We start from the raw sequence: 17,843 nt of genomic DNA, 5'->3' as shown, positions 1-17,843 counted from the left end.
TGATAGTATGATAGCAGTTTTTACTACAGCATGCTTAGATGAAATGTCATCTGTTTATATCAGTTTCTCTATATGGTGTTTGTGGAATCAGTAGTATTTGTTTAAAGTTAAGTGGGTGATACTGTAACATTAATGCTAACAAATAATTTTCTTGTAATATTCTTCTAACTTATTTTAATAAGAAAGCATGTGTCACTTTTTCGATTAGCATATCAATATATTTAGTAGTCCATTCCCTTTGCATGATTGTGTCCTGCTACATGATTATGATAGCTAATTTACCGGTTTAAAGTTTTAGTTATGCATCCATAATACAGTATCTGTTTACTGCAAATATTCAGTGTTAAAAAAAAAAATTATTTACTCTTTTTAGGATGGAAAATTGTGTGTGAAATTACCAGAAAAATCAAACAAAGAATGTGATGAAGAGCAAAACGAGAGTGAAAATGAAGAGGAGAATGAAGAGGAAGAAGATGAAGAAGTAGAGGATAGTGATTCTGAGGACCATCATTCAGATTTAGAATCTAATGAAGACAGTGAAGGAGAGAGTGAAGACCAAACCACTGAGGAAAACAAACCAAAGGCAATGATGAGTCGGAGTGAAACAGAGAAATCTGCTCAGAAAGAAGCTGCTGAACTTCCATATACCTTTGCAGGTACAATAATACCGTTTGCCATAATATAATTTATTTGTTTTGGAAGATATTACTTGTTTGTAATCTGCATTTATATATACAACAGATATTTCTAAAATAATGTCCATTATTTCCATCTGTTTTCAATCCTTCTTTATTTCTGTTAAGTCGAGTATGCTGCAGCTGTCCCGGCAGTAAGGGACTCAAGGCAGAAGCTGCAAAAAACTGGACTTGTAGTTCCCTACAATTTTGTAATTATTTCTTTCCAAACCCTTTGTGATACAATAACTGTTGTAGCAAGATATTGTACCACGAAAGTAAATTATAACTTTGTAGAAGGTCATATTTGGATTTTGCAGATAATGCGTCTATGTCATGCAAAAATGATACTCATTTAATTGTTTTGTATGCTTTGAAATTCAGTATGATTTATCATAAAAATATTTATTGCTTTGTTTTGTTGTTTTGTCAATAAAATTTAAGTACAGTAGTAACTGCCAAAATAAAGCTAAAATAGAAATAACTGCAAAACCTAAGAAGAAAACAGAAATTTACTTTAACATTTAATTTTAATTTAAGTTCACAGAGCAAGATTTATGTGTTTTACATTATAATTTTATGTATCATATTCTCATCACAGTACTTGGGATTCATTCAGATATTGACTAGAGTGGTATATTTTTATTGGTGTATGTTTGTCCAGTGAGTTTGTGAAAATGCATTAATAAATTGACTTCTTCCTGTAGCATAGAGAAATACATCTAGGTTGTACAGCAAATTTAAATTGCTTCAGGTGATTATACCATTTGTGATGCAGTCCAGGTGACATGCTCCTGCAGTATTATTTATTTACTTGGCTTTTTATTTTTCAGTTACAATGAATTAAATTTTACTTTTCTCTCGATGTACTTCTTAGGATATAAATTATACAGAGCTGTTAAATTTGATAGTAATTTTATAAACAGCTGATAAAAACCGATCGGGGCACTAAGTAAGTTCCCCAAGCAAAATAGTTTTTAAATGTAGCATCACCAGTGGTCTTCCCCATTATAAACTGGGAAACTGTAAAGTTTGGCAGACACAATCTCAAAGGTATGCGTTTAAATGGCAGACAGACACACAAATTGACATTCAGCTTTATACAGTATATTAGATAAATTTATTATTTTTAAGTGGGAATGTTCTAGTAAATGGTTCAAATATAGTATTTGTTCATATCAAGTTGGTTAATTAGAAGAAAATCATTTTGAAAATTTTTTTTCATTTTCTAGTTAGTATATTCAGTGACAAGTCATTCTTCTATTGTAAATTTTTCTTTTCCAAGAATATCATCCAGATAGTTTGTGGACTAATATGACATGCAGTTTTTTTTTTCTTTTTGTCGAGGAGCAAAACACACTTTCAGAAAATAAACAAGGGATTTGCTGTTTGAGGAATACAGTTATTGTGTGCATAGAATAGTTGTAAATAATCCTGTGTTCTTCAGACACTAATGGTGTGTTTGCCAGAGATATTGAGGTTAATGTATGTTATATTAGAAGAAATCCCAAGAAACGTGTGGAGACCTGTGAATAATCCATACCCTTTTGACAAGTATTTACAGACAAGATCTTTGATTTTAATGATTCAGATTATATACAGTATGTACCGGTAAAATATATTTATTTCTTTTATGTTATAGCTCCTGAAACCTACAGTGACTTGAAATCTTTACTTTTGCGATATTCCCCAGAAAAACAGTCTCTCATAATACAGAGAATTAATAAATGCAACCATCCAAGCCTTGCAGTAGGAAACAAAGCAAAACTTGAGGCAAGTTTATTGTTTGTGAGTTATTTGTGATCAAATATTACATATATTTTATATGATTTATATGCATTTATTATGTTTGTTTTATATTACAGAAGTTATTTGGTTTTCTTTTTGAGTATGTTGGAGACCTGGCAATAAGGGAACATCCAGATTTTGGCACAATCAGTTTGCTTGTTCCGTGAGTATAGCTTTTTCATGTGATTCTGTTAATAATAGTGATTATAGTAATACTGTTGTGCAAAAGCATGCCTCATAAGTGTTAAATGATCTCTGTCCAACACACACACACATACATATAAAATACACACACACACACACAGGGTGAGTCAGAATTATGTTGACATTTGAATGGCGGAAACAATTTATTCACAAAACATCCTTATGTGCAAGATGATTTAGAGGAATGTCTCAACCTGTTTGCCATCATGTTCAACACATGCACCATATGTGGCACATAAATTGTCCACAAAAATTGTATATAAGTATATACATAGCAGTACCATCAGTGTTAACATAATTTTGACTCACCCTGTATATATGTGTGTATATATATGTATGTATGTATGTATGTATATACAGTACTGTGCAAAAGTTTTAGGCAGGTGTGAAAAAATGCGGTAAACAAAGAATGCTTTCAGAAATATAAATAATGATTGTTTATTGTTATCTAATTACAAAATGCAAAGTGAGCGAACAAAAGAAAAATCTAAAACAAATCAATATTTGGTTTTACTACCTTTTGCCTTCAAACCAGCATCAATTCTTATAGGTACACTTGCACAAAGGCAGGGATTTTGTAGGATTATAGTCAGGTGTACGATCAACCAATTATACCAAACAGGTGCTAATGATCATCAATGTCACACGTAGGTTGAAACATAGTCATTAACTGAAACAGAAACAGCTGTGTAGGAGGCTTAAAACTGGGTGAGGAACAGCCAAACTCTGCTACCAAGGTGAGGTTGTACAGTGGTGTGAAAAACTATTTGCCCCCTTCCTGATTTCTTATTCTTTTGCATGTTTGTCACACAAAATGTTTCTGATCATCAAACACATTTAACCATTAGTCAAATATAACACAAGTAAACACAAAATGCAGTTTTTAAATGATGGTGTTTATTATTTAGGGAGAAAAAAAATCCAATCCTACATGGCCCTGTGTGAAAAAGTAATTGCCCCCTTGTTAAAAAATAACCTAACTGTGGTGTATCACACCTGAGTTCAATTTCCGTAGCCACCCCCAGGCCTGATTACTGCCACACCTGTTTCAATCAAGAAATCACTTAAATAGGAGCTGCCTGACACAGAGAAGTAGACCAAAAGCACCTCAAAAGCTAGACATCATGCCAAGATCCAAAGAAATTCAGGAACAAATGAGAACAGAAGTAATTGAGATCTATCAGTCTGGTAAAGGTTATAAAGCCATTTCTAAAGCTTTGGGACTCCAGCGAACCACAGTGAGAGCCATTATCCACAAATGGCAAAAACATGGAACAGTGGTGAACCTTCCCAGGAGTGGCCGGCCGACCAAAATTACCCCAAGAGCGCAGAGACGACTCATCCGAGAGGTCACAAAAGACCCCAGGACAACGTCTAAAGAACTGCAGGCCTCACTTGCCTCAATTAAGGTCAGTGTTCACGACTCCACCATAAGAAAGAGACTGGGCAAAAACGGCCTGCATGGCAGATTTCCAAGACGCAAATAACACTGTTAAGCAAAAAGAACATTAGGGCTCGTCTCAATTTTGCTAAGAAACATCTCAATGATTGCCAAGATTTTTGGGAAAATACCTTGTGGACTGATGAGTCAAAAGTTGAACTTTTTGGAAGGCAAATGTCCCGTTACATCTGGCGTAAAAGGAACACAGCATTTCAGAAAAAGAACATCATACCAACAGTAAAATATGGTGGTGGTAGTGTGATGGTCTGGGGTTGTTTTGCTGCTTCAGGACCTGGAAGGCTTGCTGTGATAGATGGAACCATGAATTCTACTGTCTACCAAAAAATCCTGAAGGAGAATGTCCAGCCATCTGTTCGTCAACTCAAGCTGAAGCGATCTTGGGTGCTGCAACAGGACAATGACCCAAAACACACCAGCAAATCCACCTCTGAATGGCTGAAGAAAAACAAAATGAAGACTTTGGAGTGGCCTAGTCAAAGTCCTGACCTGAATCCAATTGAGATGCTATGGCATGACCTTAAAAAGGCGGTTCATGCTAGAAAACCCTCAAATAAAGCTGAATTACAACAATTTTGCAAAGATGAGTGGGCCAAAATTCCTCCAGAGCGCTGTAAAAGACTCATTGCAAGTTATCGCAAACGCTTGATTGCAGTTATTGCTGCTAAGGGTGGCCCAACCAGTTATTAGGTTCAGGGGGCAATTACTTTTTCACACAGGGCCATGTAGGTTTGGATTTTTTTTTCTCCCTAAATAATAAAAACCACCATTTACAAACTGCATTTTGTGTTTACTTGTGTTATATTTGACTAATGGTTAAATGTGTTTGATGATCAGAAACATTTTGTGTGATAAACATGCAAAAGAATAAGAAATCAGGAAGGGGGCAAATAGTTTTTCACACTATAGAAGACAGTTTCATGTCATGGCAAGATTGAGCACAGCAACAAGACACAAGGTAGTTATACTGCATCAGCAAGATCTCTCCCAGACACAGATTTCAAAGCAGACTGGGGTTTCAAGATGTGCTGTTCAAGCTCTTTTGAAGAAGCACAAAGAAATGGGCAACGTTGAGGATCATAGGCGCAGTGGTCGGCCAAGGAAACTTAGTGTAGCAGATGAAAGACGCATCAAGCTTATTACCCTTCGAAATCGGAAGATGTCCAGCAGTGCCCTCAGCTCAGAAATGGCAGAAACCAGTGGGACCCAGGTACACCCATCTACTGTCTGGAGAAGTCTGGCCAGAAGTGGTCTTCATGGAAGAGTTGCAGCCAAAAAGCCATACCTCCGACGTGGAAACAAGGCCAAGCGACTCAAGTATGCACGATAAACATAGGAACTGGGGTGCAGAAAAATTGCAGCAGGTGCTCTGGACTGATGAGTCAAAATTTGAAATATTTGGCTGTAGCAGAAGGCAGTTTGTTCGTCGAAGGGCTGGAGAGCGGTACAATAATGAGTGTCTGCAGGCAACAGTGAAGCATGGTGGAGGTTCCTTGAACGTTTGGGGCTGCATTTCTGCAAATGGAGTTGGAGATTTGGTCAGGATTAATGGTGTTCTCAATGCTGAGAAATACAGGCAGATACTTATCAATCATGCAGTACCATCAGGGAAGCGTATGATTGGCCCCAAATTTATTCTGCAGCAGGACAATGACCCCAAACATACAGCCAAAGTCATTAAGAACTATCTTCAGCGTAAAGAAGAACAAGAAGTCCTGGAAGTGATGGTATGGCCCCCACAGAGCCTTGATCTCAACATCATCGAGTGTGTCTGGGATTACATGAAGAGACAGAAGGATGTGAGGAAGCCTACATCCACAGAAGATCTGTGGTTAGTTCTCCAAGATGTTTGGAACAACCTACCAGCCGAGTTCCTTCAAAAACTGTGTGCAAGTGTACCTAGAAGAATTGATGCTGTTTTGAAGGCAAAGGGTGGGCACACCAAATATTGATTTGATTTAGATTTCTCTTTTGTTCATTCACTGCATTTTGTTGATTGATGAAAATAAATGATTAACACTTCCATTTTTGAAAGCATTCTTTGTTTACAGCATTTTTTCACACCTGCCTATAACTTTTCCACAGTACTGCATGTATGTATGTATGTATGTATGTGTGTGTGTATGTATATATGTGTATGTATGTATGTATGTATATACACAGTATATAAATGGAGAGTTTACTATTTTTCCACATATCTCTGAATATTTTTCTATTTTTCATTTCATTTAGAACTTTATTTGAAGTTTGCATTGTTACACAGGTAACATTTTGTGTTTTTGTTGATATGTACACAAATATATATAAATCTTTTTTTTTTTTTTTTAGTCACCTATATGATCTATGCCAACTTTTCCCAGAAGCAGCTTGTAAATGTGTTCAGTCGATATTTAGAGACTCTGCTCATGACATTGAGGAGGTAGTGGAGGTTAAAGGCAAAGCACCATTACCAGGGCTTCCTGTAGTAAGTATTATTTTTTTTTTAGTTTATAATTCAGAAATCCTTTGTTTCTTTTCTAAATGATCTTACTACAATCAGTATTTAATTCAATTGTAGTAGTAGCAGCAAGTGCATGTCAGATACCTACCTACTTTGTGTTGGTCAACAGTTAATAGGAGGACGCAAACACTGTAGAAATGTAATGAAATAATCGTGTGCATTTATGATTGGAGGTGAATACTGATTTCCCCAAAAAATGATATAAAAATAGTATTGATAAATTCTTCTATTAATTTGTAACATGACCGACTCTCGTCCTTATTTATTACCCACTCACCACACACTCCAGATCTACATAAGATAACATGCGTTAAAGTGATGAAAGGAAAAAAAAATTAAAAAGTGTATTTACATAATAACAAACAAGACAGTATAAGTAATTCTCCAAAAAAAAGTACACAACAAGAATCGAAGGCAAACATTTACAGATTAGGGTGCAAGATGTTCTCGCCTGAGATTCCCCAGTTTCCCCAATTTGGATCACTGTCCTTACAGTTAATGAGCATGGTGAAATACAGGAAGCCAATAACCAAACATTCTGTCCTACCGGTCTCAAAGATCAATCGCTCCAGTAAAGCCACAAAAAAATTCATCTTCAGAGACACATCTCCCTTGTACCAAAGACCCCAGCATCCCTCCCCCCCCAGCCAAGTACAATAAAACCTTCTTCTAGCAGGGGGCACACAGGTGGATTTTTTGGCGCTATCTCACTGCTTCTCCTTGCTCCACTGCTCGATGTCTCTCTCCCTGCCCCCCCTTTTTTTCCGGTTAAATTGTCTTCAGACCCAACTGTCCCGTCTGCGCTGTATCTTATAAAGGTGTATTTCCCCATTTTTTGGGGTGCCCTCAGCATCCCATTTCCTGATGTACACCCTAAAGGGACGCAAAATGACTATGTAACAATAGTCAACAATAGTCACCTGCTACTTATTTTTGTAGTTGCAAAGGAAAATTCTACCTATTTTACTGTAATTCATGTGAACTTTTATTTTATCTTTAATACCACTTATGCAGTACATCACACCAAATCCACCCATCTACATCAGCAGAAATGCAAATTTAATTAGTTCTAGTTAACCATTTCCATTTGTTTTTCTAAATCAGTCAAGCATTGAATAGAATAATTATTGAAAGTGCAAAGAGTTTTTTTCTGCATTTGACAGTTTTATCAGTTGTTTGACTGCAAAAATGTATGGTAGAGGGGATTAGCAGGATTATTAGGAACTTAATTATCAACATTTTTATCATATGATCTGCATACAGCTGTTCCACAGATGTATGCTTGACTGAAATTACTCAGTTTTCTGCTTTAATGATACAGCATAGTGTATCTTGAACTTTATCCTGAACACTTGTTTATAACAACACCAATCAGACCAAAAGAACACTGTATGTAACAGATATATAGAATATTTGTAAAATAATGCAAGTAATATAGAGAGTGAAAATAATCTTTGTAGACATTTCCTAACTGTCGTCAAGGCATGTATATTTGTTTGTGTGTTATATATACAGGTGGAATCCCGTTGTAACGAAATTCTTGGAACCATGAAAATGTTTCTTTATAGTGGAAATTTCTTGATGACATAAATTTCGTCATAATAATATGGGGAAAATACATACGTATACTATTGTGACTGGGGTGGTCAGTGATTTGCCATCTCTAATGACAGCGGCATAAGGACAGCTTCATAGCTTCTCTGCTGCGTCTGGTAAACAGTAAACCAAGGGCAAAGCTTTTGTCCTCTGCATAATCAGGCTTACCACGTAATGTGCTTGTTGCACAGTGTTTAGAACATTTAACACCGGGGTTTGACCTGCTCTTCCTCACACTTACCATAGCGCTGACTCTGAGCCTCTGGTGGTGTTCTAATGTGAAGATAGGGGCAAAAACATGACAGTTGCCTCCGTTACCATCCCTATCATGTGTGCTTAAGTAGTGAAATAGCAGCTCCTATTTTGAATGAAGTCTTAAGACTGTACTTGCCTTCTCTATCTACATATATAAAAAGATTGGCTAAATCGTGCAACATTTTCATGCAATGCTCATTTTTCTTCAGAACTGTACACTATATGCTATACATCTATGGTTTTTTTTCATCTTCATTAGGACAACCAATTTAACATTAATATGTCAAAAAAAATACTTTATATCAGTGCTGGGCGGTATACCGGTTCATACCGAAAACCGTTTTTTATTTTTTTTATGATATGGATTCTTCTTATACCGCAACACCGGTTTAAATTGCCTAAACGACGTTCAGAACGTGGCGCAGTGGGAAACTGTTCAAGTGGGGACCTTTTTCACTGCTACACCGCTAAACACAAGATTTGTTGCACGTGGGCTCTTTTTCACTGCTACACCACTAAATAGGTATGGTGGTGTAGGTATTGCGCGGTGAAAATGGACAGGGAACATTCCGAAACTGAAACCGGCGATAAAGTTGAACATGGTGACACAGAAGAACTTTTGCCGAGAAAAAGGAGTCGCGTCCGTTGCCTGGAGATACTTTAGTTTTAAAAGGTCAGATGTGTAAATACTGTTTCTATACTACTGGATAATACTGCAAGCCAAGTTGTACTTGTTTTATTTGTTTTCAATACAGTGTAATGTACCTGGGTACTGTGTAATAGTGTGACGGCATGTTGACTTTTTTCTCGACATTTCCACTTTAATCTTGACGCTTATGACGAGAATAAAGTCGACATGTTGACTTTATTCTCGACATTTCTACTTTATTCTCGCCGTTTATGTCAAGATTAAAGTCGACATGTTGACTTTATTCTCGTAGTTTGTCATTAAAGTAGAACATCGTAAACTAAACTTCATCGTAAAATGAATATTTAATTTACTAGATTTTCTCAAACCCCGTCATAAGTTATATAGTACATTAAATGCTTTGTGTTAAGTGTTCTCCGAGATTCTTAAACTGACTACTTCTTGCACTAAGAGGAGGCGCCGGCAGCGATCGCTGCACAGAATACATTCACTTCATGATCTTCCTGCTCTCTGAACATTTAGAATGCTAAGATAAATACTTAATATAATTTTCATGGTGAAATGCATTAAAGCATGCATTAATCATATGGGGGCACGGCGGCGTGGAGGTTGCACTGCTGCCTTGCAGCAAAGGTGTCTTGGGTGGACCCTGCCTTGCATTTGCATGTTTTTCTGGTGGTTTTACTCGGCGTGCTTCAGTTTCCTTTCAAAGTCATGAAGGATGTGGGGTTTTGTTATGCTATATTGACCCTGCTAGTGTATGTTTTGCATGTATTCATCCTGCGATGTGCTGGCGACTCATTCAGAGATGGGCGCAACTCTGAATGGATGGCATAATTAAACATGTATAACGAAGATATTTTTAAAGTTCTGAATACTCCGTGGGCTAAGTTTATAACTAGTTTTAATTTCACAAAGACATTTATCGTGTGGTGATTGGTTATGTGGTGAAAGAAAATAGGTAGGAATGGAACTGGGGTTTTGGTACGTCAGATAGAGACAGCATGCATGCAATAAAGAAAGCCCGCTCAGAAGAACATGCATTGAATTCTGTGTTCGTGTCTCCGACCACCATATCACAAACCCAACATTTACACAATATTTAAGTTAAACCTGTGCGATAGCCATTCATACATCCAGTTTTTTGGAGCCTCGTCACACTTGCCATAAAGTTCTCTACACTGAACATACACCTGGGGACCCCTTACTGCGAGGGAGCAGCACTACCGCCTCACTACTGTGCATGTGTAATACCTGCTTTAATGCATTTCATCATGAAAATGTATCGAGTATTTATCTTAGCATTCTAAATTTTCAGAAAGCAGGAATATCATGAAGTGAATGGATTCTGTGCAGTGATTGCTGTCTCCTCTTAGTGCGGAGGAAGTCAGTTTAAGAAGCGTAGTGATTAACAACTGGGTAGGGGAACACTTAACACAAAGCATTTAATGTGCTGCATTATCTTATGACGGGGTTTGACAAAATCTAGTAAATTAAACATTGATTTTAGGAAGAAGTTTAGTTTACGACATTCTACTGTACTTTAATTATGAAGTAAACTATGAGAATAAAGTGGAAATGTCGACTTTAATCTCAACATAAACGGCGCGAATAAAGTGGAAATGTCGACTTTAATCTCGACAAACGGCAAGAATAAAGTGGAAATGTTGACTTTATTCTCGACATATAGTTTGTTGTTTTTCTTCCCTGTGTCCGTTTTTTTTTTTTTCTTCACCGTGGCCCTAATACGATTCCGTAGGGCTATACCACAAATAGCATTATAAATGCAAGTTGCAGGTTTATTATTTATGCATATAGCTTAGCTTGAAGCAAGGTCCATATTAATGCAGTTTGCCTAAATGATGGTTCAGTTGGTAAAGATGTCATCACCAAGTTGCACTTGTTTTATTTTATTTTAATTTGGTGAATTTTGGTGAATACTGTGTAATGCACCTGGGTTTGAAGTCTTGAAGTAATAGTGCAACTATCAGTAATAATACTATTATTTATTTTATTGTTATTATTTATTATTTTAAATATTATGCAGTTTAATGATGATAAAGTTGTTTAAAAAGTCGCTTTAACGTGTATGTGGACAGAGATTGTTAACTTTAACAGAAAGTGTAGTTGGTTTACAAAAAATATTTACTGTTTATTCCTTTTCTAAGACATATTCAGTGCAATACAACTTTTGACAAGCACTTCTGGATATTTTACTAAGTCTAAATGCCTCTTTGTATGGTTGAAAATATGTTGTCAAAATTATAGTTTAAGTTTTTGCAAAATTTGTTTAATAAAAAGGTTCTTTATTTTGACTGCATCTGTCATGCAATGTGATACCTTCTCCATTAGTGCCACCCCCTTGAAAACTATCACTTTATGGGGCAATGCAAACCTGTATTAATACTTGTGTGCACATTAAAATGTTTTTTTTGTACAATGTACAATACTCTTGACAGTGGAATAGGTTATTCTTAGCCAGTAATTGCAGTGGAAAATATGGTTAACATCCACTCATGCATGGGGAAAAAAATACCGGGATAATTTAGAAAAATACCGTGATATAGAATTTTGGTCATACCGCCCACCCCTACTTTATATACATGTGCTCTGCTAAGAACAGTAGTGGTTCAGTTGTGTGTAAGTTTTTGACAAGCCACACATATGGCGCAATGGTAACACAGCTGTCTTGCATTAAGGAGATTGTGAGTTTGTGCCCCAGGTCAACCCTGTTTGAAATATTATAAAAAAGTGTATTTATTTGTATTTAACAAAAAAATTCTATTGTGCACCGATAGTGAAAGAAGCATGCTATCGATGGGGGCGTTGGGCCGCCATAGGCAGCCAGTGGGGCACATCCCTAGTACAGTAATAAAGTGCTTGTATTTTCCTTGGAAACCTGGACTCGCCTTTCTGTCTCTCATGCAACTAACTCTGTGACCCAGCCTTGATAATACCTGCTTAAAAAAACAGCACTCCTTAAACTGCAAAAAAAAATTTGTTTTGAAAATGAGACATTAGAAATTCAGACATGAATACAGAATGAAAATAAGACTTAGATGGAACTTTTTATTTTTTATAGAAATACAAATGCGCTTGTAATTTTTTTCCCTTCAGGTCTTTTTCCAGGATTGTTAATTTTTCTTTCAGTGTAAACTGACACCGTTTCTCACTTCCTTTGTTGATTGCAGAGAAAACTTTGACTCAAACAGTACAGTAGCTGCACACAACTCAACTACCTACGCAGATTCAGTGGAGCACTGACTCAGAATTCGGCAATTTGTATGATGTTGTGCCTAAATTCTCGCCAAAACTGCCAGAGAGGGGAAATTTTGCAACAGACTATCACTTTCATTTAGTCTAATAAGAAAGAGACAGCCAGTTGCAGGATTCATGTGACTCAGCGAATGTGTAGGCAAAGCATTAAGTATTTTTTGCTTCGAATTATTATCTTCGGTGGCCATTTTTGGTTGAAAAAATCTTTTGTTATCCTGAAATTTACATTTCATTAAAACAAAATCCGTTAAATATAATGTTGTATAAACGTTTGTCTGGTATTTGCTCTAATGGGATTTGACTTGTATATAGTTACTAGCTTTAAAAGTAGTTTAATATTTATTTTATTTTTAGATTGTTTACCATTGTCTTTGAGTTCAAATTGTTCAAGTAAATATGTTTTTACCCCTACTAAACAGTCATAAGATATAGTGTGGTTTATATTTTGTCTTACAATTTGCTATCTGTGGGCTTTGCTTTTAGATGGTGTATCTGAAAATCAGTGCTATGTTATTTCCTACTTCAGACTTCCGACACCCTGTAGTGACTCCAATACTTGTGTATATGAGCCAGTTGCTTACCAAGGTAGGCTTTTTTATTATACATTTATTCATATTTCTATGTCTATCAGATTTTGCAGTTGTTAAAGATTCTTTGAAAGTTTAATTCAGAGTAATTACAAGTATTAACAAGTCTAACTTGTGCTATTTTCTATTATTGGTTAAATATTATGGAAATCTAATTAATATAACATATTTTTTTTCCCAAATAATGTTTACAATCAGCGTTTAGATTAAGTGAGTTTCATTCCTGCTGACGTTTTTATCCCAATTTTGTATGTAATACGGAACTGAAAATGTCAGTTAATGAAAGTACAGTGGAACCTTGGGTCACGACCATAATTCGTTCCAAAACTCTGGTCGCAACCCAATTTGGTCGTGACCTGAAGTAATTTCCCCCATAGGATTGTATGTAAATACAATGAATCCGTTCCAGACTGTACGAACTGTATGTAAATATATATATTTTTTAAAGATTTTTAAGCACAAATATAGTTAATTACACCATAGAATGCACAACGTAATAGTAAACTAAATGTTAAAACATTGAATAACACTGAGAAAACCTTGAACAACAGAGAAAACTAACATTGCAAGAGTTTGCGCTATAGCGCTACGAACAGATCGCTAAAAACACTTTTTTTTTTTTTAATGAGTTTTAAGCACAGGGGGAAAAAAAAATGAACATTTGAAAAATCCGTAATTTAATAAACAACCAAGAAAAGTAACATTGCAACAATGCACGCTACGAACCGATCGCTGTAAACAGAAGTGAAGTGGAGGTTAAAATCCAATAGAAAAAAGTCTTCATTAAATACAACAAGGTTAAGACAATGCTCGAATCAGTCTCTTTAAAAACAAGCCCAGTGCATTCTTTAATTACCTTCTCGGCCATTTGCGGCCAGCTCTCTCTCTCTCTCTCTCTCTCTCTCATGCGTGTGTGTGTGTGTGTCTGTCGGTCTGTCTCGCGCTGCACAGGGAGAGACTGAACACATGTGGAAATCATCGGCGCGCACAAACCGAAAGGGAAACTGGCTTGTTCATATACCGAGTGTGTGGTCGTGAACAGATGCAAAAGTTTGGCGAACGTTTTGGTCATAACCCGATTTGTACGTGTTCAGAGACGTTCGTGAACCGAGGTTCGTTCCACTGTATCAACCAAAAATGTATAATGCCTTAATCCTTACTTTACAAAAAGATATTTTAAACTTCTTACTAAAATTATAGTGAATAAATATTACAGTGTTATAAGTAAAAAAATTTAAAAAAAAAACAGTATTTAAATGAAAATGAACCGTGGTTATGTACAACCATGGGAAAAAGAAAAGTATATCCTCCTTCAGTTGTGTGACTTTTAATAGTTCAGGTTCAAAATCACAATTGTGTTGTCATCACTAATTTCAATAAACAGATAAATCTAACCTCAGGTGACAAATAAAATATAATAGACTTCAATATGTTTTTTTTTTCCCCCTAAAGAGTAAGCAAACATTTTGAAACCAATAGGGAAACATTCAGTGTTGTGTTCACATCACCGATATCCTCAGAAAAGCAATCAGTGCTGCTCATTGATTGTTAAAGGCAATTAGAAATTCACCATTCAATAGGAAGAAGGTTGTTTTTAAATGGAGGACTTTCAAGATGGTTGCATATCTTTCCAAAAGTGGAAGTCCCAGCAAATAGAGCCCAAGGTCAGACTGTTTAATGCTCTGAGAAATCAAGAAAAGCCCAGAAACTACATCATGTGACCTACAGACCTTGGTGAGCTTGGAAGTGTTCAGGTTTATGATAGCACAGTTAGAAAAAACACTGAGCAAATATAGTTTTCATGAAGGGGTGTGTGACAGTGCGGGTCCTGCTGCATGCTCCCACTGCCAGATTTGGTTGCCCTTGAACTGAACACCGTCAGTAATGTAACCAGATGAACTGGTCTGATGGAGACAAGTCAAACTGAGCAAGGGGATGTCACAAAAGTTGCACACGTGCTTTTATTTAAAAAATAAATAAATAAATAAATAAACAGTGTCCAAAGTGCAGTGCTTCAAAGTCCAATAAATAAATAATCCATAAAAACGATAAGTGGAGGTTAAAATTCCAAAATAAATAAATCCTTTAAAACAAGGCTAAAAACAACAGGCTGGAAACAGTTCCTTTTTAAACACCTGGTGCCGCCTTCATTTAACAGGCGGCTCCCCTGCTTATCTCAATGGGCTTTGCAACAGAGGAGTTGCTCTACCTGCAGCTGCAGCTGACCTTCACCTGGTTCGGTAGCCTTCCATCCCCTGGGTATGTTAAGCTCCCGCCGGACTGAGACTCGGGTTCCCCAGCGACCAGGGTGCTCACTCTGGGGATCACTCTCCCAAGCCTCCCTGACTCCCACTGCCTTCCGTGGCAAGCCAATCACCTTCTGTGACACTCCAGCTCCTGAGATTGCTCTGCTGGAGCGACTGCTTCCTGCTGCCCCCAATGAGTGTCAGCCATGCAGTTTTGCTGAGGGTCTCTCCTCTCAGCTGCCTACATTCCAGTGAGCCTGCTCTTGCTTGCTCATTCACTCACTCACACAACGTTTTTTTTTTTTTTTTCCTGCCTTCCTCTTCTCTCCACTAACCTCCGTTCTTGTTTTTCTTTTTTCTCCCTATCTGTACACGCACTCCTCCTATTTATAACACGGACATGGCACAGGTGCAGCGATTAGCAGCTCCCGGCATTAATTATGGGCACTGCAATCCAGCACCTGGGCACTTCAGTTCGGAAACACCAACGCCCGGGAGCCGCCTCAGCCACACTACCACACCCCCCGCCTTAAGCCACAAATGCGGTGATTTATTTATTTTAAAAAAACTGCCCGTTTGTTTAGAGCCACAGACCCGCTATATCACAGGGTGGCAATATGAAAGCCCCTTTTCTCCAAAAAGAATATGACAGCATGGAGCTTTTGTGAGCGATACTGGCAAAACATATATTTCAATATTTTCTGGGACTTAGACGATAACAATAATTACACAATATTTTGCATCCTGTTAAAATGTATTTGTAAAGATCTAACTTGGTCTTGTTAATAGGATATTAATTTCAGCATCATAATAAGATTAATGGAAACAAAGTAAGGGCGGCACAGTGGGTAGCGCTGCTGCCTCTCAGGAGACCTGGGTTTGCTTCCCGGGTCCTCCCTGTGTGGAGTTTGCATGTTCTCCCCATGTCTGCGTGGGTTTCCTCCGGGTACTCCGGTTTTCTCCCACAGTCCAAAGACATGCAGGTTAGGTGCATTGGCGATTCTAAATTGTCCCTGTGCTTGGTGTGTGTGTGTGTGTGTGTGTGTGTGTGTGTGCCCTGTGGTGGGCTGTCGCCCTGCCTGGGGTTTGTTTCCTGCCTTACGCCCTGTGTTGGCTGGGATTGGCTCCAGCAGACCCCCATGACCGTGTAGTTAGGATATAGCGGGTTGAATACTGGATGGATGGATGGAAACAAAGTAAAGGAAAATAGGTCTCATTTATTTACTTAAAACTGAAGTAAAATAACACAAAAACATTAATATCACCAGTTCAAGTATTACTGAGATCAAACAGTGCATTTCAAAGTGGCCTGCATGATTTACACAAAAAATTGCACCGAGACCAACAAAATATTATAATGAGAGCATTTTAAACAAGACACTTACCCTTCATGTAAACAAGACATGACTCCAAGGGGAATAAAAAACTAATCATAACTGAAGTACAGGTACATGTACATTACAATCTGGATAAACAACTGCTCTGCTGTGTAATGTGTTAAAATCCAGAGTTCTGCCAAATACTATATTGAAAAAAAATTACAGCATTTGTAGACAAGTTCTGTCATATATAGCACAAAGACAGAAAAAAAAAAAAAACCTATAACATTTCTGAACAAATTACTAACTTCAATTTCTGTCCACTATTGCACAAACCTATCAGAAAAAAATAAAACAATTGTAAAATTCTACTGAGGAAACTTCAAGTTGTGTGACAGACGCACCGGTCTGTCCACAACATCTGGCTTCAGAGGAGCATGCTTATATGTTATAACATTTCCTCCTGAAATGTGCTGAAAGCCTTTTTAGGATGGACAGGTACTTTTTGCAAGTTTCCTCAATTTGGAGAAATGTACTTCTTGTGTTTTCCATGACTCAAGTGGATTTACATCACTGTTCACCTCAGGTATCATCAGATAGCTCTTGATCTCTTTTTTCAGCTGCAATGTGCAGAAACCCGCCTTCTCTGAATTCCTGTGGGTTTTTTTTTTTTAATGGCTGCTTTTTTGCTCCCTCCCTTGTGTCACCACCTGTTTCAACTTATGCAGACATAGGGGCGGGATGGAGAGGAGCAAGGATCTGTGTGAGCGTTAAATAATGAAAGAAAAAAATGTGCTTTGCAATCAAAGACCCCCAACCAAGTCAGCTTACGAAATAAAATGTGCCTATTAGCATATGCTTCTTAAGGAAATAAAAATAATCTGAATAAATTATGTAAATTCGAGCAGATTTTTTTTTTTTTTTTTTTGGCCTGACACCTACAGGGCTCTGTACTTTGCAGATTGCTGTCTTTTAAGCAACATCAGTCATTTCAAAGCCAAACCATCAAACCACCACCACACAAGTGAGGATGATTCACGTCTTCCAATTAAATCTAACGGAGTAGATTGTGAGGTTGTTTTATCCTCTGGTGTTTACTCATTTTTAGGCAGCTACTTTTAGTTTTAGTTTAACTTGTAGTGCGCTGGCCGTGCACACGCAGTAATCTATCTTGTTAGGTTACACGAGACGGTGAATGCATCGACTCTCAAGGTGTGTTTTTAATTGTTTTTTGCAAAGTGAGTGGCATACTCAATAATTTCAGCTTCATTAAAACAACAATTAAGATAT

General features: G+C 37.2%; 1 protein-coding gene across 1 annotated transcript in view; it reads left to right on the top strand.

Moving 5' to 3' along the window:
• The window catches only part of nop14 (NOP14 nucleolar protein homolog (yeast)), a 75,199-nt gene that overhangs the window by 34,359 nt on the left and 22,997 nt on the right, over positions 1 to 17,843 (top strand). The window contains exons 9-13 of the mRNA XM_028802260.2: positions 374 to 656; positions 2,317 to 2,447; positions 2,540 to 2,625; positions 6,454 to 6,589; positions 12,885 to 12,986. Coding sequence (XP_028658093.2) covers positions 374 to 656; positions 2,317 to 2,447; positions 2,540 to 2,625; positions 6,454 to 6,589; positions 12,885 to 12,986 — 738 coding nt within the window. The remainder of the gene's footprint in view (positions 1 to 373; positions 657 to 2,316; positions 2,448 to 2,539; positions 2,626 to 6,453; positions 6,590 to 12,884; positions 12,987 to 17,843) is intronic.

This window comes from Erpetoichthys calabaricus, chromosome 5, assembly GCF_900747795.2.
Source record: "Erpetoichthys calabaricus chromosome 5, fErpCal1.3, whole genome shotgun sequence".
NCBI lineage: Eukaryota > Metazoa > Chordata > Cladistia > Polypteriformes > Polypteridae > Erpetoichthys > Erpetoichthys calabaricus.
Note: the sequence above shows the minus strand (reverse complement) of the source record. Positions and strands in the feature narration are given on the sequence as shown.